The sequence below is a fragment of the Phocoena sinus genome, chromosome 11 (assembly GCF_008692025.1).
Source record: "Phocoena sinus isolate mPhoSin1 chromosome 11, mPhoSin1.pri, whole genome shotgun sequence".
Lineage (NCBI taxonomy): Eukaryota > Metazoa > Chordata > Mammalia > Artiodactyla > Phocoenidae > Phocoena > Phocoena sinus.
This window is the reverse complement of record NC_045773.1, coordinates 4,070,649-4,093,924: the sequence shown is the minus strand read 5'-3', so window position 1 is coordinate 4,093,924 and position 23,276 is coordinate 4,070,649. Positions and strand designations below refer to the sequence as shown.

The 23,276-nt window shown below is 38.3% G+C and overlaps 1 protein-coding gene across 1 annotated transcript in view; it reads right to left on the bottom strand.

The window, feature by feature from the left end:
- The window catches only part of TMCC1 (transmembrane and coiled-coil domain family 1), a 164,218-nt gene extending 142,759 nt beyond the window's left edge, over window positions 1-21,459 (bottom strand). The window contains 1 exon segment of the mRNA XM_032648123.1: window positions 20,762-21,459. Coding sequence (XP_032504014.1) covers window positions 20,762-21,337 — 576 coding nt within the window. The 5' untranslated portion in view covers window positions 21,338-21,459.
- Between the last annotated feature and the right edge of the window lie 1,817 nt (window positions 21,460-23,276).

The window sequence follows — 23,276 nt, the reverse complement described above, 5'->3', positions numbered from 1 at the left end:
CTATTGTCTATTCCATTTCCATAGTTATCAATTCAGTTCAGTATTTTAAAAGAGCACCTACCACTATATGATAGTCACTACTCAATCCAGCCCATATCCTAACGATTCCCTGTACTTCCACCTACTTCTCCTGGTCTAGGGGCACCACCTTGTGGTCAGCAACAGGAATTACCCTTCCCATCATCTCATTTCTTCCCCCATGGGAGAACATTACACCTGGGCCTTCTGGTTTTGCTTGCAGCTCAATTAATTCAATCTTACAAATCTCCCTTTCATTTGAACAGAGCAGAATGTCATCCTGGTGCAATTTACCACAGAGAATAGAGTTCCTTATTTATAAACCTGGATAATTCACAAACTCTAAGTCTACAAATTATTTGTTACTGAGTAAGAGTGAGAAGGAATGGGTTTTTGAGAGGTAATTCAAAGATGAACTCCAGACAGCAGCGGGTGCTGAGCTCTGTGTGTCTTTTCCAGCGTTGGCCTCAGCTGGGAAGTCCTTCCGGGCCTGCGCAGGCCGGATCCCACCTTGTGAAGATACGGGCCGATGGGGAAAGACGTCTGAAGCTCCTGCTGCTCCTGAGGTGCCAGTGTGGAGGCAGTGTAAGCAGCTGGGGCGGTGCTGCGTGGGACCTCCAGTACAGGAGGAAGGTGACAGGTGGTGCCTTTTCCTTGAGCCCTGCCCACAGCTATGTAGTCCCACTGCATGGAAAATCCACACGTAGGCCTGGAAACCATAATTCTATCAAAGGTGGTTCAGACTATTATTCAGTGTGAAATCATCCCAACATTTTGGGCTCTTAGCCACCAAAAAGTGGGAATTACAACAGGAAGAGTAAACCTCTCTCCTACCTCATCTGCCTGCCTCAACCCTTTCCTCTTTTCTCTAATCTCCAGATTCAGCCAGGCATTACAAAAAAATTCCCTTTCTTGAGAGAAATGTGCTCTCATGCACCTCAGGAGATTTGTTTGTGGCCTGTGGTTTTAAATAGCCCATTTATTTCCCAGTGGGTAGAAAATCAATTTTATGGATCTTCAAACAAATGTAATAACCATCATGAATAATAAAATTAAATATTAAAGTGGCAAAAAAATTCCCTTTCTCTCTGTCCAAACTGAAAGCAGCCCATGAAACTTCCCTAACTGCAGCCTAATAAAGGTATATTACTTTTTCTAAATTCATCTATAAACAGGGAAGCGATACAGTGAGTTCTGAAGTGATACTAACCTTTAAATAGAGAACCAGGATCACTAACCTCAAAGTTTCCCTTCACACTTGAATATTGTCGTAGAAGTTGGTGGATGCTTATAATACAAGGCAGCAACTTCTTAGCTCAGCTCCCTGATACCTCAGCTTTTTTTTTCTTATTTCATTCCACCTTGAACATAACTATTTTAAAAAAGCGAATATGATATTTTCAACAAGCAGCCCCCCTTTCAAAAATAATGAGGGGTCCCTATATCCAATCACATCATCAAAATTATTGTTTCACATTCAATATGCTAAATCAAAGACCTACCCTAAACTGAAATTTTAGAAATCAGCTATATATAATCATATGCTCTTCCAATCTTATCTTTCATTACTTCCTCTAAATTTCTTACTGGTCCTCATACTGGTTAGGCCCTAGGGTTCTATGTGGGGTATAAATAAAGATAACTAGCACATGGTCCTAGCTCTTGAGAGGCTCACAATTGGGGTTTCTTCTTCTTCTTTTTCTTCCTTTTTTTTTTTTTTTTTGTAAAGGTCTCACATATTTATTACTGAGCCAAACACTAGTGCAGAAACACTGACACAAAGAGAAAAATCATTTTCGCAATAAAACACATCCAGCTGTTCTGATGGTAGTGATGTTTTTAGAGTGATATGGTAAGATGCAAGTGACCCTGACACAGCATAAATATGTGTGCCATCCCATGTGCGGGGCTCCTTACAGACCCAGCTTGGTTCTTCTCCTATGTCTTCTCTTGGAGACATACCTGATTTTATTACAAGCTTTCATTCGAATCCTTTGGGGAATGGGACAATTCTCTTTTGTTTCTTGGCCAGGAATCGCTTGACCCTGAAAGTTTGTGAGAAGACATGGCAAGGAGCAAATTCAACCGCACACAGGATGGCGGAGAAGAAAGAGGAATTGATTCTTCTTCTTTTTAAAAGCACATCTCAGCTATTTTGAAACGCGAAATCTGCATGTATTGTGTTGTCTTATAATGGAGAAGATCTATACTGAGTGTGCTTCATACTCCTAAAACATCTCCAAGGAGCACATTCTCTATAAAGCCCCTGTCAACAACTTGACCCCATACTTAGCTCTCCCTTCTAGGAACTTCTACTGTCCTTAATTTCAGTAACAGCTGATTATACAGTGTTCTCTAACAAAGCTTTTAACTGATGAGAAAAGGTTATAATATGCTATAGATATTAGTAGCCTCAGACCTCTTAGGTGGCCAAGTAGAGCCTACAGTGATTGGATCAACCACCTCAGTTGTAAACATGTCATCACTTTATCCTGCTTCTAATTTTCAAATTAGAAGTAACTTTAAATATTATTTAATACAATGACCTCATCTTGAAAATGAATGAAATGAAACCTAGAGAATTTAATTTGTTTAAGGTCAGGCTGATATAAAAAAAACAGAAATAAGGCATTCTTAGAACCAAAACTGTACGCTCCTGACTTCCGGGCTTGATTATACCACATCACACTGCTTCTTTAATTGCCACTTACAATAAATCTTGCTGTCCCAACAAGACTGTGAGGTCTCTGAAAATAAGGTTGTAACATGATTTATATGTAGCTCTCATCTCTCTCAAAGTGCCAATCTCCAACTGAGGAGTACTTAAGGGATAATTGTTGGTGGGATAAAAGTATCTGTTGTAAAGAAAGGTCTCATTTAATAAAAAAGATAATTTTAATTTACGTATTTAGAAATGTGTTTGAATACTATAAACATTTGTGTGTATTCATATATGTACATAAATAGAAAATGAGAAAGAGGACAAACACACTTTAGAAGAGTGACCTGAAACTACACCTTAGACTAGGCAACTTGACAATTCTAAAAGCTACATCTAAGCACAGTAAGCTTGTTAAAAACAAGACAACAGGCCCCAAATGGAGTCACTTATGCTAACCCTCACATCGTCAAACTGAGAACTAAATTACAGTTTTGTCTCTCCCAGAAATGGACTCAAACCAGCCAATCAGGAATTGCCTGATCAGCACTAGTTAGGTAACCCCTGCCATCTTCTACAGGGAAAGTAATCTAGCAATAACCAATATACTTTTTTGCCTAGTATAACTTCCTTGTTCCTGCTCCCTTCAGCCTATAAAAGTCTTTCATTCTGTACAGCTCTTCAGAATTCCTTCTATTTGCTTAGACTGAAGGCTGTCCAATTCATGAATCATTGAATAAAGTCAGTAAGATCCTTAAATTTGCTCAGTTGAACTTTGTTTTTTAACAAAATGAAAAGTACTAACACTTAAACCATACAACATAAGTTTAAATAATGCATACAGCTCAAATTCTCATTGGTAAGAACTATTCTAAGTATTGCTCCTCACCTATCTGCCACATGTAGACAGGAGGCTATGACTTACGGCCTTGATGTGCATTATCATTTTCTCCCCTTAACAATGTCCCCCCAAATCCAATTTCAGTAAAATTTCTTTCTAGTATAGGCCTTTGGGACCTTCCCCTTTGCTCTTCCCTCTGCCTGGTCTGCTCTTTCCCTAGTTATCTCCTCACATCCTTCAGGTCTTTGCTCATGTATCAGTGAGGTCTTCCCCGATCACTCTGCTTAAAATTTCCTGCCCTAGAATTCTTTATTTTCTTTCGCAACTGTCATATTGTGCATTTTACTTATATGTTTTGTTTACCTCCTCTTAAACTTCACCAGGGCGAGCATTTTTGTCTGTTTTATTCACTCATATATTCTTAGCCCCTAAAACTGTGGTGGGCAAAGTATGGGCCAAGGCCCAGATACTGTTCACCACAGTCAAACCCAGGCATGCCCATTCAGTTACATATTATGGGTGACTGCTTTCATGCTACAACATGGTTGAGTAGTTGCAAGACAGACCACATGGTCAAAAATATTTAAATGACTCTTTACAGAAGAAGTCTGCAGATCCCTAACCTAAAACAATGCTAGGTCAAACACTCTATAAACAATAATGAACAAATGTACAAACAAACATACATGGGGGAAAACATTTCTGATCCCACGGTATTTTATACAATATATAACAGAAGAGCATCTAAACTATCACCATGAAAGCCTTTATAGTATGCTTAACCAGGCTTGCACTTTCATCTATACAATTTTTCATATTCCACATCATAAACAAAGAAAAAAATGGGCAGGAGCACTAAAGATGAGATAGTTAAGTGACTTGCCTAAAATCACTTGCTAGTAAGTGGCAAATCAAGGACAGAAGCTTTTTTTTTTAACACTATTTTCCATTATAATCAAGCACATTTTAATCAATCATTTTACACTCTTCTATTTGAGAATGAGGTACAAAATCTGGCTTTATAATGTTACAAGTAACCTGAGTGTTTACAAGTTTGACTCATCATAAAACAACAATTACAATATACAAAAACTTGAGGGAACTAAACCAAATTAAACTACCCTGAATTAGCAGGCCTCCTTTCTCCTCTAACTCTACTGTCCATTTCTCCCCTGATGACACCACGTTATTTTTAAATATAACACTAGCCTAATACTGTGGCACATTTATATACAATTGACCCTTGAACAACATGGGTTTGAATTGCACAGGTCCACTTACATGTGGATTTTTTTCAATAAATATAGCACCTGTATTTTCATCCTACAGATCTTTAACTAAGTGTGGGGGGGAAGTTTGTGTTTGATTAGAGATCACAATAGTGAATTCAAAAGAATTAGGGTTTGAGTCCCGATTCTACCCAAACCAAACTGTTTCAGCTTCCTGTCCTTGGGTGAGTAATTTATCAACTCCTTTGGGGGTTTTATGGGGTTTTTTGTTTTGGTTTGGTGTTTTAGGCAGTTCTACACTTTATAAATCATTTTCCCCCCCTCAAATCCTTTTCCCAATCAGGTTGCCACACAATACTGAGCAGAATTCCCCATGCTACACAGTAGGTCCCCGTCGGTCACCCATTCCAAACATAGCACTGTGAACATGTCAATCCCAAACTCCCCAACTATCCCTCCTCCCCACCCTTCCCTCCCTCCCAACCATAAGTTCGTTCTATATCAATTCCATTGTTTTTGATGCAGAGATGGCAATATGTGGATTTTCAACTGGGTGGGGGATTGGCACCCTGAACTCCCACTTTGTTCAAGGGTCAACTGTACTACACTGAAATTTCAAATCATTTACTTAAATAATCTCAATTTACACCATGAAATGTATACTTGACTTCTGAACCACTATGAATCTTACCATTGCTTCAAAACATGGCCTATCTCTAACCTACTGTCATGAAAACATGTATTCAATTGCCAACTCCTTAAATTTTGATTCTTTCATTGGGCCTCTGCTGAATAATTTAGTAGTTTTCCTAAAATGTTTTATGATGTTGCATAAAATCTACATCAAAGCTCATTATTCTTTTCTTCATAGAGAATCCCTTTCTTGACATACTGTTAATTAACTCCACTTGCCTTCCAGGGACATACTATTGGGACCTTCAAAATCTTTCAAACTGACCATTGTTATTCTCTTGCTTTGATCTCTCTGACTGCTCTATTTGAGGCAGCTAAGACCCTGCTTTCAGTATCATTCTTTCTTGCCTAGATTCTACAACAGACTCCTAACAGGTCCTCCGAGTATCCACCCTCGACCCCCTGCAGTCTATTCACACAGCAGCCAGAGTGATCCTTTTTAAAAAGTAACTCTTCTTTTTTTTTTTCTTTAGATTCCATATATGTGTTAGCATATGGTATTTGTTTTTCTCTTTCTGACTTACTTCACTCTGTAGGACAGACTCTAGGTCCATCCACCTCACTACAAATAACTCAATTTCATTTCTTTTTATGGCTGAGTAATATTCCATTGTATATATGTGCCACATCTTCTTTATCCATTCATATGTCAATGGACACTTAAGTTGCTTCCATGTCCTGGCTATTGTAAATAGTGCTGCAGTGAACATTGGGGTGCATGTGTCTTTTTGAATTATGGTTTTCTCTGGGTATATGCCCAGTAGTGGGATTGCTGGGTCACATGGTAGTTCTATTTTTAGTTTTTTAAGGAACCTCCATACTGTTCTCCATAGTGGCTGTATCAATTTACATTCCCACCAACAGTGCAAGAGGGTTCCCTTTTCTCCACACCCTCTCCAGCATTTACTGTTCGTAGATTTTTTGATGATGGCCATTCTGACTGCTGTGAAGTGATACCTCATTGTAGTTTTGATTTGCATTTCTCTAATGATTAGTGATGTTGAACATTCTTTCATGTGTTTGTTGGCAATCTGTTATGGAGAACCTAGGGGCAGGACAGGAATAAAGACACAGACGTAGAGAATGGACTTGAGGACACAGGGAGGGGGAAGGGTAAGCTGGGACAAAGTGAGAGAGTGGCATGGACTTATATATACTACCAAATGTAAAGTAGATAGCTAGTGGGAAGCAGCCGCATAGCACAGGGAGATCAGCTCAGTGCTTTGTGACCACCTAGAGGGGTGGGATAGGGAGGGTGGGAAGGAGATGCAAGAGGGAGGAGATATGGGGATATATGTATATGTATAGCTGATTCACCGTGATAAAGCAGAAACTAACACACTATTGTAAAGCAATTATACTTCAATAAAGATGTTAAAAAAAAAAAAAGGTAAGTCAGATCATATCACCCTTATGCTCAAAACCCTCCAATGCCTCCCTGTCTCATTCAGAGTACAGCCAAAGTCTTTATGATGTCTATGAGGCCCTACCCCATCTGGCTACCTGGGACCTCTCTGACACCATCTCTTACTACTGTCCCCTGCTCACTCAGCTTTTCCTCACTGGCCTCCTTGCTATTCCTTGGACATGTCAGGCAGGCTCCCATCCTGGAGTTACTTCATCTGCCTAAGTACTTATCCCCCAGAGGGCCAGCCTTGTGAGTTAACTCCTTCATCTCAAGTCTGCACTCAAATGTTACCTTCTCAAAGAAGCTTACCCTTATCATCCTACTTTATACTGCAACTCACCTCCCCTCTATACACACTCCTGATCTCTTATCTTGGTCTAATTTTGTTCTTTTTTTTCCGTAATACTTATCATCTTCCAACATAACATACCATTCATTTATTGTATCTATTGTACGATATCTCCTTCAATACAAAGTAAGCTCCATGAGGACAGAAATTTTTGCCTGTTTCATTTTTTGGTGTATTCTAACTACCTAGAACATTGCCTAGTGCATAGTATGTATTTAATAAGTACTGATGAATAACTGAATGAAAGCTTACTCCATTTCAGAAACTTATCCATGTACATTCTCAAACTCACTAATTAGACATCCTTTCTTGCTCCCTATCTCTATTTACTACTAATTCATCAAACAAATAATCCAAAGGCCAAAGTATTAGGCATGGGGAATTGAAATATGAATAAGACACACTCCTGCCCTTAGGTAATTCTTCTCTCCACTCCCATCATCACTTCTTTGATCCAAACTACTGTCATCTCTCACCTGGACATGACAGGCATCTGGCTCATCTACCTGCATTCCATCTGAACCCAGTCAATCCATTCTCCATGCTATAAGCATAGTGATATTTTCTAATCACAAAGTTGAAACTGTCCCCACTTGCTTAACACATTTTTGACTGGAGATGTATTACGGCCCCGGGTGTTAGTTTCTGCAAAAATCGCCCGGTCAGTAACGTGTTAAAATGCTTTGATGCTACTCATTCCTCTTAGGTAGAGAAAAACCCCTTAACACTCTCTGCAAACCTCTGTATGAACTGCTTCCTCTCTCTCTCTCCAGCCTTAACCATTGAGTGCTTCCATGTGCACACAAACAGACATACACACCTGCCATCCTATCCCTCGTACTCAGTAAACTTCCTTCTATCTTAGCACCTCTGCACCTGCAGTTCTCATTCCATCACCTAATTACCCCAGCTTATCCTATAGATCTCTATCACTTCCTCATGGAAGTATACCCTGACTTCCTTAACTAGGTCAAATGTTCCAGTAACAGGCTCTAGTAGCACTTGTCACAGCTGAAAATTTAGATCTGTTTGAATGATTTTTTTTTAGTTTAGTTTTGTTTGTTTTGGTCGCACTGTACAGCATGCAGGATCTTACTCCCCTGACCAGGGATCGAACCCGCCCCCCCTACAGTGGAAGCATGGAGTCTTAACCACTGGACCGCCAGGGAATTCGCCAAATGATTATTTAATATGTGTACCCATCTGATAATAAGCTCCATGAGAGTAAGGATCACATCTGTTTTTGTTCATCACAGTATCCACAGTGCCTAGAACATATCAATATATGTTTGTTGAATGAATAACAATGAAAGCATAAGCCAAAATATGGAAATAGGAAAAACTTTAGAGGAAGAATAAAAAGTGTGGGAAAGGAGTGCTAGTTGCTGTATGAGCTGGGAGTGGTATGAGGTAAAGAAGTCCACATGGAAGGTCTTGCATGTCATTTCAAGGAACATATCCCTCAGGAAATGATGGAGCCAGTGAAGGGTTTTTAAGCAGTGGAAATGACAATGATTTGTTTTGATTTTAGACAGCTCTCACAAGCTGTGCGCAGCATGGAGAAAGGCTTTGAAAGGGCAATGAGATGAATGAAGGCCTAAACTAGGACACTGATTTAGGAATGGAGAATGGGGATCATGTGATTAAAGAGTAGGAGGGGTCCAGATAACTCAAAGCTTGCCAACCCGGGTGACTGGTGGCTCCAGAAATTCAGATCCAGTCATTCTTAAACTCATAGGCTGACTGCACTAGAATCATCTGACGCCTTGATTAAAAATATATGTTTCTATACTGAGCCTGCGCTCTACAGCCCGCAAGCCACAACTACTGAGCCTGCATGCCACAACTGAGGCCCACAAGCCTAGAGCCCGTGCTGCGCGACAAGAGAAGCCACCACAGTGAGAAGCCCACACACTGCAACGAAGAATAGCACTCCCTCGTCGCAACTAGAGAAAGCCCTCACACAGCAATGAAGACCCAACACGGCAAAAAATAAATAAATAAATCTGTTTTTTTTAAAAAAATACACATTTCTAGGCTCCATACCAGATCTTCTAAATCAGAAATTCTGGGAATGGGGCACGGAAATCTTATTTTCAACGAGTGTCCAAAGTGATTTTTACTGTATTCACTCAAGTTTTGAAACAACTGAGACAAAAAACACACTAGAAGGCAAAAAAGTTTATGAGAGATGATGATGATGAATTTAAATTTGTAAATGATGAGTTTGAACTGTCTATGCAGACAACCAACAGATGAATAACCAATTCCAAAGATCATATAGGATTGGTCAGGTTGGAGACCAAAATTTTGTGGAAGCATTTAAGTTCACAAAGGAGTAAAAACAGTGGTACAGGCTATGGTTAAAACTTAGAAGGACACAACACTTAAGATATAGACAGAGAAGAGGATTTGCTCATTAGTTAGTAAATACCCTAAAATGCTATTTCTGCATAAGGTATTTGTGTGTCAAATATTGTCCTTTTAGGTGCTCGGAGGGATACAAAGCTAAGACCTGGCGCCTGTCTTGCAAGCCCTGTGGACACTAGGCATTCTCTCAACATATCATCCAAAATGTCACAGGCCTTATTGTTCAAGTCCGTAATATACCTTGAAAGACTGTAAGTTTACTAAGAAAACACTAGTTAGTTTTATTCCAAAATGTCTTTAACGTAGAGGATATCCTTACTCCCTATTACCCCCAACAAAATCCTGTCGCCCTTCCTTCAAAGCTTTCCCAAATTCCTCTGACCAATGCCCAATACATAAAAATGGAGAGAGAGTTCGGTATGATAAAAGATTTTTCGAATCAGATAGTGTCTAGCACACAGCAGTTACTAAAACATAGCTAATCAAAATATAAATGGCCTAGACTTACTATTTTAGTTCTGAAACACTCTAGTTGGAAATATGCTAGCTGTGAAATCATGGCATACTTAACTGTTCTATGCCTCTGTTATTTCATCAACAAAAAAGGGAAAATACAAAAGAGAGGGCTGTTTTAGAATTAATGAGAAAATTACATAACTTGTGTAAACACACTGCCACATAATAAGCACAAGACGAATGGTAGCCTATCATTATCATCACTACCACTAGGTACTCCTAAATATCTCTTGATTAATATTTCATATAGTTTTACATAAAGGAAATTATATTGAAATTTTAAATATATTAATTTCTCCATCTCCAACTGAATGTCTAAAAATGGTTAACACAAATTGTGGCATTACAACAAAAAACGTTATAATATTATGCAGTCAGTAAAAATCTATGAAGAATATTTATAAGTATCTAAAAATGATCACGATAGAACTTTAATAAAAAATAATAGAAAAACAAACTGTGCATTTAATAAGATTCTGGTTTTATCTTAAAATGTTAATCTTAATAAAACTAAATAAAAATAAATTAAAATTTTCTTCTATATGTTTTTCATATGTAAGTAATATATTGAGAAAAAACACCAAAATATTCTGTATTTTCAAAGTTTTCTACACTGGACATATTTCTTTCGAATTCAAAAAAATTAACTTTTTAACTTTCAAATCACAAAGCACTTATAGATAAAACTGCTTATGACTATATCAATCTGCCTTTGTAAATTTAAAGGTGATCCTTTAAATAATGTAATTTGACCAAGTATATACAAGTACTGTAGCAGACTGAATTTGTCAATAAGATTTTTCTGTGAGAAAAAGATTGACGTTAGTAAACCTGAAAAGAAAGGGAATACAGAACCTTTGTATTCAACATGTCATGACTGTTCCAACCAGGTCCCATTTCCAACATTAGGTCAAAGCCATGGTCTGCACATATTAGGCACAAATAAATACTTGCCAAATCTGATTTTTTTTTTTTTTAAAAGTAATCGAGCTTAAAGGCCAAGAATCTAATTTAAAAACTAGACTGGGGGGGTTCCCTGGTGGCACAGTGGTTGAGAATCTGCCTGCTGATGCATGGGACATGGGTTCGAGCCCTGGTCTGGGAAGATCCCACATGCCGCGGAGCAACTAGGCCCGTGAGCCACAACTACTGAGCCTGCGCGTCTGAAGCCTGTGCTCCACAGCAAGAGAGGCCATGATAGTGAGAGGCCCACGCACTGCGATGAACAGTGGCCCCCACTTGCCGCAACTGGAGAAAGCCCTCGCACAGAAACGAAGACCCAAGACAGCCAAAAATAAGTAAGTAAATAAATAATAATAATAAAAACAAAAACAACTAGACTGGTTATGTGGCAGATGGCTAAGGCAAAAGCAGGTAGCTTTCAAACACAATGGATACACTTGAAAATCAACTCAACATTTGTCTTCCGGTTGTGTGTGCACATGGTTACATGCACGTGCAAGTCTATAAGAATGATATTAACTCCATGGGACAGAAATAGCAGTGTACTTAAATGTTTATAACCAGTACTGAAACATTTTCATACTCAGAACTTTGACTTGAGAGAAAAAAATAGATATAAAAATAGAGGAGCCAATATTTAGAATTTGAAACGATCAATCTCACATACTAAGATACAGCAGAGTAGAAGTTCTCCAGACTAATCTCTACTTAACCAACTTGTCATATTATTCTTTTTTTTATGTCATATTATTCTTAAACTCTCTATTTTCTTCAAAAGACATGTGGACTTTATGCCCTCATGAGAATCAATGTTCATGGCTAGTACTTCCGTACATATCTTGCTCCCATATCAGTTTCTTATACTCATTATAATTAAATAGTTTAACTAAATAAACCAATCAGATATGAGTAGAAAAAGGGCTGTTGTTTCTATGAAAACTAAGTAAAGCACTTTAAGACTCAATACAGGTAAGCTGCTTTTTAAAAAATGAATTTAAGGTGGGCAAGACATTTCAAGAGATTATTAAAACCTAAGATTCGGACCCCAACGGCTTCACAAGTGTCATTAAGATATCACTCCACTTTATAAAAATTAAATCTAGAAATTACAGTCCATACAATGAGTACAAGAAAGGAACAGAAGTCCAATAGTAGATTTATGTTTTTAAAATGTTATGCTCTTTGACATCAGTCTTAGCCGTATTGTTTTTTTGGATCTGTCTCCTCTGGCAAGGGCAATGAAAGCAAAAATAAACAAATGGTACTACATCAAACTCAAAAGCTTTTGCACAGTGAAGGAAAAGACAATCTACTGAATGGAAAAATATATTTGCAAATGATACATCCAATAAGGGGTTAATAGCCAAAATATAAAAAGAACTTACACAACTCAATATCAAAGAACCAAACAATCCAATTAAAAAAATGGGCAGAGGACCTGAAAAGACATTTTTCCAAGGAAGACATACAGATGGGTCAACAGATACATGAAAAGATGCTCAACATCACTAATCATCAGGGAAATGCAAATCAAAACCACAATGAGGGCTTCCCTGGTGGCGCAGTGGTTGACAGTCCGCCTGCCGATGCAGGGGACACGGGTTCGTGCCCCGGTCTGGGAAGATCCCACATGCCGCGGAGCGGCTGGGCCCGTGAGCCATGGCCGCTGAGCCTGCACGTCCGGAGGCTGTGCTCCGCAACGGGAAAGGCCACAACAGTGAGAGGCCTGCATACCGCAAAAAAAAAAAAAAACTACAATGAGATATCACCTCACACTTCTCAGAATGGCTATCATCAAAAAGACAACAAATAACAAGTGTTGGCGAGGATGCAGAGAAAGGGGAACCTTCACACACTATTGGTGGCAATGGAAATTGGTGCAACCACTATGGAAAACACTATGAGGGTTCCTCAAAAAAATTAAAAATTGAACTACTATACAATCCAGCAATTCCACTTCTAGGTATTTATTCAAAGAAAATGAAAACACTAATTTGAAAAGATATATGCACCCCTACGCTCACTGCAGCATTATTTACAATAGGGAAGATATGGAAGCAATTTAACTGTCCACTGATAGATAAATGGATAAAGAAGATATATACACAATGGTATATTACTCAGCCATAAAAAAGAATGAAACCCTGCCATTTGCAGCAACATGGATGGACCTAGAGGCTATTATGCTAAGTGAAATAAGTCAGAGAAAGACAAATACCATGTGAGTTCACTTATATGTGGAATCTGAAAAACAAGACAGAGAGTCCCATAGATAGAGAAAACAAACTGGTGGCTGCCAGAGGATAGAAGGGTGGGGAGGCGGGCAAAATGGGTGAAGAGGATGTAATGTACAGCCTAGGAAATATAGTTAATAACATTGTAATAACGTTGTATGGTGCCAGATGGTTACTTAACTTATTGTGGTGATCAATTCATAACGTATGTGAATGTCAAATCACAATGCTGTACATCTGAAACGAATATAATATTGTATGTCAACTATAGTTCAATTTAAAAAGGAAAATAAAATGTAAGACAACCTTAGTTTTAAGTTAAAATAAAATATTCAAATTACTTCAATAAAATTTTTAAAATAAGGGAATTCCCTGGTAGTCCAGTGGTTAGGACTTGGTGCTTTCACTGCTAGGGCCTGGGTTTGACCCCTTGTCAGGGAACTAAGATCCCACAAGCCATGCAGTGCAGCCAAAATAAAATTAAATTAAAAGATAAAAATAAAATAAAATATTCAAAGTACATATCTTTTTAAATAATTTTTTTGATAATAAAAACTTTTACTGACTGTCTGTAAGACCTATATCCAAAAGTTCATAGCAGTTTAATTCATTATAGCCAGAAAATGGAAATGATCCAAATGTCCATCAGCTGGTGAATGGATAAACAAATAGATACACAATGGAATACTATTCAGCAATAAAAATGATGCAAGAACATAGCTGAAACTCCCAAGCATTATGCCAAGTAAAAGAAGCCAAACACAAAAGACTATGCACTGTATGATCCCATTTACATTAAATTCTAGAAAAGGCAAAACAATAGTGATAGAAAGCAAATCAGTGGTTGCCAGGGGCAAGGGCTGGTTAGAGAACAGAGGGCTTACAGCAAAGGAGCATAAGAAATCATTCTGGGGTGATGGAGATGTTCTATGCCATGATTGCTGTTACATGACTTCATTTCTCAAAACTAATCAAACTGCACACTTAAAATTACTGGGTTTTATTGAAGTATATGTCAGTAAAGTTGACAAAGAACATTAAAAAAACAATTTTATGAAAAAAGATTCTCCCTTGGCTTTGTTTCTATGAAGTTTTCAAAACAATATAAATGCATACAATATGCTTTACTTATGCTTTTTCATTATAACATAAAAGTCTGTAATCCTAGAATCACTACCAATAAATTTCTTAATGTTCTCTGGTACAGATTAAGACAAATTATACAATCACATTGTTAGTTTGTATTGCCAAGTACATTGCATAATTGATGACCAAATGTCCTTTTTACTTGAATGACATCATAAATATATGCTACTTTTCCTCATTTATACTTTTAATTTTAATGAAGTGAATCATTATTCTGATGATTCTGTTATTCTGGTGGATTTGCTTTTCTGACACGTTTAACTTCTTAAAGTGATTTACTGTCCACTATCTGTTTGTTTCTTTTTAGTGTCTTTTTTAGTTTATTTATTTATTTAATTTATTTTATTTACTTATTTTTGGCTGTGTTGGGTCTTCGCTGCTGCGTGAGGGCTTTCTCTAGCTGCAGAGAGTGGGGGCTACTCTTCGTTGTGGTGCGCGGGCTTCTCGTTGTGGTGGCTTCTCTTGCTGCGGAGCACGGCTCTACGCACGTGGGCTTCAGTAGTTGCGGCATGCGAGCTCAGTCGCTGTGGCTCGCGGGCTTCTCATTGTGGTGGCTTCTCTTGTTGCAGAGCACGGGCTCTAGGCGTGTGGGCTTCAGTAGTTGCAGCACACGGGCTCAGTAGTTGTGGGTCGCAGGCTCTAGAGCACAGGCTCAGTAGTTATGGTGCACAGGCTTAGTTGCTCCACAGCATGTGGGATCTTCCCAGACCAGGGCTCGAACCTGTGTCCCCTGCACTGGCAGGCGGATTCTTAACCACTGTACCACCAGGGAAGCCCCTAGTGTCTTCTTTAGATAGGAAAAGTTTAAAGGTCCTAGACTCAATATTTAGATTTCTAGGTTAAATATGCTATAAAATAAACTTACTAGTGCCAGAAGGAGACACAGAATGAAAGTGATTTACTATCATAAAAGCCTTAAGGAATACATAAAAGTAAAGCCAAAAGATAGCAAGTCGGTGACACTAAGGGACAGACCTCACCCACAAATGTGTTCTGTTTTGGCTTGCACAGTATGTTAAAAATCAAGAGATTATTCATTTAACTTTCTAGTTTCTCTTGAATATTCAGAAGCCTTGGCAATACTGGGCTCACAGTCCTAATTTACAACAATCAGCTAAAGCTCAGAAGACACTATCCCTTTAGACAGGGCACATACTCTTTCTTTAGTCCATCCAAGCCTCTAACACTTGAGTTCACTCATTGTCACTATGTACCTGGCTACATGTATCTGAGTTTTCAAACCCTAGTTTGAAACAGTTTGAGGTTAGTGCCTCAACTAAGCATAACTGAGAGATGAAGTTAGAGTTATATGAATGGAGTTCCCCCTAAATTTGTTATGCTTAGTTCTCCTTCCAGGCAGACCAAAAAAACCTGTTCATTAAGAGTAAATGATAAGAGTCCCTCCCATCAGGAAACTTACACAAGCCTCTTAGATAGCCTCATCCACCAGAGGGCAGACAGCAGAAGCAAGAAGAACTACAATCCTGCAGCCTGTGGAACAAAAACCACATTCACAGAAAGATAGACAAGATGAAAAGGCAGAGGGCTATGTACCAAATGAAGGAACAAAATAAAACCCCAGAAAAACAAATAAATGAAGTGGAGATACACAACCTTCCAGAAAAAGAATTCAGAATAATGATAGTGAAGATGATCCAGGACCTCGGAAAAAGAATGGAGGCGAAGATCGAGAAGATACAAGAAATGTTTAAAAAAGACCTGAAAGAATTAAGGAGCAAAGAAACAGAGATGAATAATACAATAACTGAAATGAAAACTATACTAGAAGGAATCAAAAGCAGAATAACTGAGGCAGAAGAACGGATAAGTGACCTGGAAGACAGAATGGTGGAATTCATTGCTGTGGAACAGAATAAAGAAAAAAGAATGAAAAGAAATGAAGACAGCCTAAGAGACCTCTGGGACAACATTAAACACAACAACATTTGCATTATAGGGGTCCCAGAAGGAGAAGAGAGAGAGAAAGGACCTGAGAAAATATTTGAAGAGATTATAGTCGAAAACTTCCCTAACGTGAAGGAAATAGCCACCCAAGGCCAGGAAGCACAGCAAGTCACATACAGGATAAACCCAAGGAGAAACTCGCCAAGACACATAGTAATCAAATTGGCAAAAATTAAAGACAATGAAAAATTACTGAAAGCAACAAGGGAAAAACGACAAATAACATACAAGGGAACTCCCATATGCTTAACAGCTGATTTCTCAGCAGAAACTCTACACTGCCAGAAGGGACTGGCATGATATACTTAAAGTGATGAAAGGGAAGAATCTATAACCAAGATTACTCTACCCGGCAAGGATCGCATTCAGATTCGATGGAGAAATCAAAAGCTTTACAGACAAGCAAAAGCTAAGGGAATTCAGCACCACCAAACCAGCTGTACAACAAATGCTAAAGGAACTCCTCTAAGTGGGAAACACAAGAGAAGAAAAGGACCTACAAAAACAAACCCAAAACAATTAAGAAAATGGTCATAGGAACATACGTATCAATAATTAAATGCTCCAACCAAAAGTCACAGGCTTGCTGAACGGATACAAAAACAAGACCCATCTATATGCTGTCTACAAGAGACCCACTTCAGACCTAGGGACACATACAGACTGAAAGTGAGGGGATGGAAAAAGATATTCCATGCAAATGGAAATCAAAAGAAAGCTGGAGTAGCAATACTCATATCAGATAAAATAGACTTTAAAATAAAGAATGTTACAAGAGACAAGGAAGGACACTACACAATGATCAGGGGATCAATCTAAAAAGACGATATAACAATTATAAATAAATATACACCCAATCGACAGTAACACAATAACGGTGGGGGACTTTAACACCTCACTTACACCAACGGACAGATCATACAAAATGAAAATAAATAAGGAAACAGAAGCTTTAAATGACAACAGAACAGATAGAGTTAATTGATATTTATAGGACATTCCATCCAAAAACAGCAGATTACACTTTCTTCTCAAGTGCACACGGAACATTCTCCAGGATCGATCACATCTTGGGTCACAAATCAAGCCTCAGTAAATTTAAGAAAATTGAAATCATATCAAGCATCTTTTCTGACCACAACACTATGAGATTAGAAATGAATTACAGGGAAAAAAACCGTAAAAAACACAAACACATAGTGGCTAAACAATACGTTACTAAATAACCAAGAGATCACTGAAGAAATCAAAAAATTCCTAGAGACAAATGACAATGAAAACACGACGATCCAAAACCTATGGGATGCAGCAAAAGCAGTTCTAAGAGCGAAGTTTATAGCTATACAAGCCTATCTCAAAAAACAAAAATCTCAAACAATCTAACCTTACACCTAAAGGAACTAGAGAAAGAAGAACAAACAAAACCCAAAGTTAGCAGAAGGAAAGAAATCATAAAGATCAGAGCAGAAATAAATTAAATAGAAACAAAGAAAACAATAGCAAAGATCAATAAAACTAAAAGCTGGTTCTTTGAGAAGATAAACAAAATTGATAAACCATTAGCCAAACTCATCAAGAAAAAAAGGGAGAGGACTCAAATCAATAAAATTAGAAATGAAAAAGGGGAAATTACAACAGACACTGCAGAAATACAAAGCATCCTAAGAGACTACTACAAGCAACTCTATGCCAATAAAATGGACAACCTGGAAGAAACGGACAAATTCTTAGAAAGGTATAACATTCCTAGACTGAACCAGGAAGAAATAGAAAACATGAACAGACCAATCACAAGTAATGAAATTGAAACTGCTTAAATATCTTCCAACAAACAAAAGTCCAGGACCAGACGGCTTCACAGGTGAATTCTATCAAACATTTAGAGAAGAGCTAACAGCCATCCTTCTCAAACTCTTCCAAAAAATTGCTGAGGAAGGAACACTCCCAAACTCATTCTATGAGGCCACCATCACCCTGATACCAAAACCAGACAATGATACTACAAAACAAGAAAATTACAGACCAATATCACTGATGAATATAGATGCAAAAATCCTCAACAAAATACTAGCAAACAGAATCCAACAACACATTAAAAGGATCATACACCATGATCACGTGGGATTTATCCCAGGGATGCAAGGATTCTTCAATATACGCAATCAATCAATGTGATACACCATAATAACAAACTGAAGAATATAAACCATATGATCACCTCAATAGATGCAGAAAAGGCTTTTGACAATATTCAACACCGATTTATGATGAAAACTCTCCAGAAAGTGAGCATAGAGGGAAACTACCTCAACATAATAAAGGCCATACACGTCAAACCCACAGCAAACATCATTCTCAATGGTGAAAAACTGAAAGCATTTCCTCTAAGATCAGGAACAAGACAAGGATGTCCACTCTCACCACTATTATTCAACATAGTTTCGGAAGTCCTAGCCACGGCAATCAGAGAAGAAAAAGAAATAAAAGGAATACAAATTGGAAAAGAAGAAGTAAAACTGTCACTGTTTGCAAATGACATGATACTATACATAGAGAATCCGAGAAATGCCACCTGAAAACTACCAGAGCTAATCAATGAATTTGGTAAAGTTGCAGGATACAAAATTAATGCACAGAAATCTCTTGCATTCCTATACACTAATGATGAAAAATCTGAAAGAGAAATTAAGGAAACACTCCCATTTACCACTGCAACAAAAAGAATAAAATACCTAGGAATAAACATACCTAGGGAGACAAAAGACCTCTATGCAGACAACTATAAGACACTGATGAAAGAAATTGAAGATGATACCAACAGATGGAGAGATATACCATGTTCTTGGATTGGAAGAATCAATATTGTGAAAATGACTATACTACCCAAAGCAATCTACAGATTCAACGTAATCCCTATCAAATTACCAATGGCATTTTTTACGGAACTAGAACAAAAAATCTTAAAATTTGTATGGAGACACAAAAGACCCCGAATAGCCAAAGAAGTCTTGAGGGAAAAAAATGGAGTGGGAGGAATCAGACTCTGTGACTTCAGACTATACTACAAAGCTACAGTAATCAAGACAATATGGTACTGGCACAAAAACAGAAACATAGATCATTGGAACAAGATAGAAAGCCCAGAGGCACCCCAATGTTCATTGCAGCACTATTTACAATAGCCAGGTCATGGAAGCAACCTAAATGCCCATCGACAGATGAATGGATAAAGAAGATGTGGTACATATATACAATGGAATATTACTCAGCCATAAAAGGAATGAAATTGGGTCATTTGTTGAGATGTGGATGGATCTAGAGACTGTCATACAGAGTGAAATAAGTCAAAAAGAGAAAAACAAAGATCGTATATTAACGCATGTAGGTGGAACCTAGAAAAATGGTACAGATGAACCGGTTTGCAGGGCAGAAGTTGAGACACAGATGTAGAGAACAAATGTATGGACACCAAGCAGGGAAAGCTGCAGGTGGGGGTGGGGATGGTCGTGTGATGAATTGGGTGATTGGGATTGACATGTATACACTGATGTGTATAAAATTGATGACTAATAAGAACCTGCTGTATAAAAAAATAAAATTCAAAAAATTTTAAAAAAAGAGTAAATGGTAAGAATGTATACGTTCTACTATAGAAAGCAAAATGTATACTGAATGCTGATAATGTGGTACAGTGTGTAATGAAATTATAAGCAATTTAGTATATTTCCATGCTAAGCACAAACCCAGATTCCAGAACTCTATTCATTATGTTCACTAATGTAAGAAAGCCAGTTAATGTGCAAAACTAAAGCAACAAGAACAAACAAAGCATCTTTATTTCTCTACCATAAAACTGAGCCTTTTCATATAATACATGAAGAGCACATGAAATATACTGAAGGTTTTAGCAAAAGGTTAAAATAAAATATAGCAATATGTTAGGAAGCAAATAGGAATATAATTATAAGGATTCATTATTAGCTATAACGATTATTATTCATCTCACTTATTTAATGAAAAGGGAAACCATCTTTTGCCACAACTTTGAGGTACTTGATGAGATAGATACCTCTTTTTTTTTCTTTTTTTTTGTGGTACGCGGGCCTCTCACTGTTGTGGCCTCTCCCGCTGTGGAGCACAGGCTCCGGATATGCAGGCTCAGTGGCCATGGCTCACGGGCCCAGCGGCTCCGCGGCATGTGGGATCTTCCCGGACCGGGGCACAAACCCGTGTCCCCTGCATCGGCAGGCAGACTGTCAACCACTGCGCCACCAGCGAAGCCCAGATACATCTTTTTAGTCACCAAAGCAAAGTTTGCAGAGTCCTAGATACAAAGAACAATAAGTTAACAGATAATCTAACAGACTTACCCGTTCTGCAGATGCCTCATCCCCTGGCAGACACGCAGCAGCAGCAGCAGCAGCAGCACAAGCTATTTCCATCACAGTGGAGCTGGTAGGAGCATCAGTAGTGGATGAAGATCTGGGTCGGCCGGACTGCATAACAGTTGCCATCTCCTGGCCAGACTTCCTGTTGATTTGGGGACTTCCCTTTGGGGCCTCTGGCTTGCCCCGCCTACTATGCAAGCTCGTCCCTCTCTTCATCTTGGGTGGCACTCGGATCTGCTGCAGGACACGATTCAGAGCTGTGGGGTGGGTGGGGACACCATCAATCTCAGCACACGCGTTCTGGCTTTCTAGATCCATTTCGGGTTCTGGATCTGCCTGAATTTGTTGCACATCATGTGGAGACACTGATGACCTCCTGCGCTGGTGCTGGAAGAGATGCTTCAAGCCTTGGCCAATCACATTAATGTTCTCCAAAGCATTGTGGGTCATTTTAGACAACTTTTGTTCTGATTCTGTCTGCTTTCTGGCCTCTGCATCTTGGGATCTGCCTCCAGGATCAGGGTCCTCAAATAACTGTTCACTGCCTGAAGGCTCCATCAGTAGACTTAATACGATTATTTGCAAACTCAAAAATTTTTAAACACACCAAGACTGTCAAATTAGGTAGGCATTGCTTCAACAGTAACTACACATGCAGCTTTGAGACGAAGGCTTCATGCCTATCTAATGTTAAAAAAGAAAAGAAAAAAAAAAAAAGAACCTCATATTATAAATCCATGCAGAAACTCCAGGGTTAAAACAAAGAAAAACATGCCACTAGCCAAACAATTAAGCAATCTTTAATCAGAAGATTAAAAGATAGTTTTCCAGATAGTGGGTAATGATTATCTTCTAGAATAGGAGAAAAAGCTCAGAAACAAGTACACAGGAAATGAAAAGAGCAACCTTTTAAAAAATCCCTACAAGTTTCAATATGAAGAAGAACTGAATACTAGAGGAGTCATCTTGGAATGGAAACCATAATATTTAAGAGAACAGCCATTACTTGGGGAATAAGAGAGAACAGAGCACAGAGCATTCAATATATACAGTCTTGCTGAGGCAATTTAAGTTATTCCTCTCATTCAAAATCACAATTATCTGTACGCTAAAGCTCAGTAGAGTAAATTCAAAGAATAATAGTGAGAAGTGAATATCCCAACCTAACTATATGTGGATTTTAATGGAAAAGAGGAATTTCTGGTTAACTTTCATATTCATCAAGGTCACTGGCAACTAGAAGTGATAGGTTTGCTCTTTTGAGAAGAAAATGTAAATTAAAATCTTATAAGTTGAATTCTCTGCTGAAGCCCAAATGACCTTCTGGCACCATATGAGTGAATGATCCAGAGAGAATCTGTCTTCAGAGAGACTAAAGCTTTGCTCAGTACCAGCTATCAAGATAAGATACTCAAAGAAATGCCTTTCTTTGAACAGTGTCAACCCTGACAGAGGCTTCCCATACACAGTCAGTCCTCCATATCCACAGGTTCCACATCTGCAGATTTAACCAATCTCAGATGGAAAATATTGGGGGTGGGGGAGTTCCAGAATGTTCCAAAAAGCAGAACCTGAATTTGCCATGTGCCCAGCAACTATTTATATAGCATTTACATTGCATCTATAACTATTTTCATAGCATTTACATAGTATTAGGTATTATAAATACTCTAAAGATGATTTAAAGTATATGGGAGGATGTGCATAGTTACATGCAAATACTATGCCATTTTATATAAAGGACTTGAGCATCTGAGGATCTCTGTATTTGCAGGGGTCCTGGAACCAATCCTCCAAGGATACCAAGGGACAACTATATTCACAAAAATTCAAAAGCAAAGAAGTGACACAGTAACCAGGTATGACTAAAAGTAGAGAAAAAGAAAGGTCAAATAGCAACCACATACCAATATTAAATGCAGGAAATTAAAAGGAAGTTGAAACTAAGAGATGCAAGGTCAGCACAATTGCCATGGTTACAGAAATCACATGCCAAAAAAGGGGGGGGATGGTAAGGATGAGATTTTTCAAAGCAGAAAGTGTGTTTTTTTTTTTTAATTGAGTTTCTGCAAATATATAAAACAAAATTGTATTAATGTACAGAACCTGCTAGGGAGGGCAAAATATGGTGTAGGAAGGTCTTTATTTCCATATTTTACCTCAGACTTTCATTCAAACAGCTTTAAAACTCCCTACACTACACCAAGTACTTTGAACAGTCTAAGTCACTACTAGTGAAGCACCTAAGGCGGTCACGTTCTGGGGATATGCAGACCCCTGGCCACCAAGTAGCAATCTAAAAGGCATAAATTAGCTGGATTTAAGAGTTCACTGTGACCTCCAGGCTACTAGAGGTCAAAGAGACAGGAATGCAAACCCACTAGACCTTTCTTCCTGGTAACTACTCTCAGAAGACCTTCTCATCATGTATATGGACATTGTCATTGTGGCTCTGCTGACCATATTCTTTCATGCCTATTTTCCCATCTGCTAACCT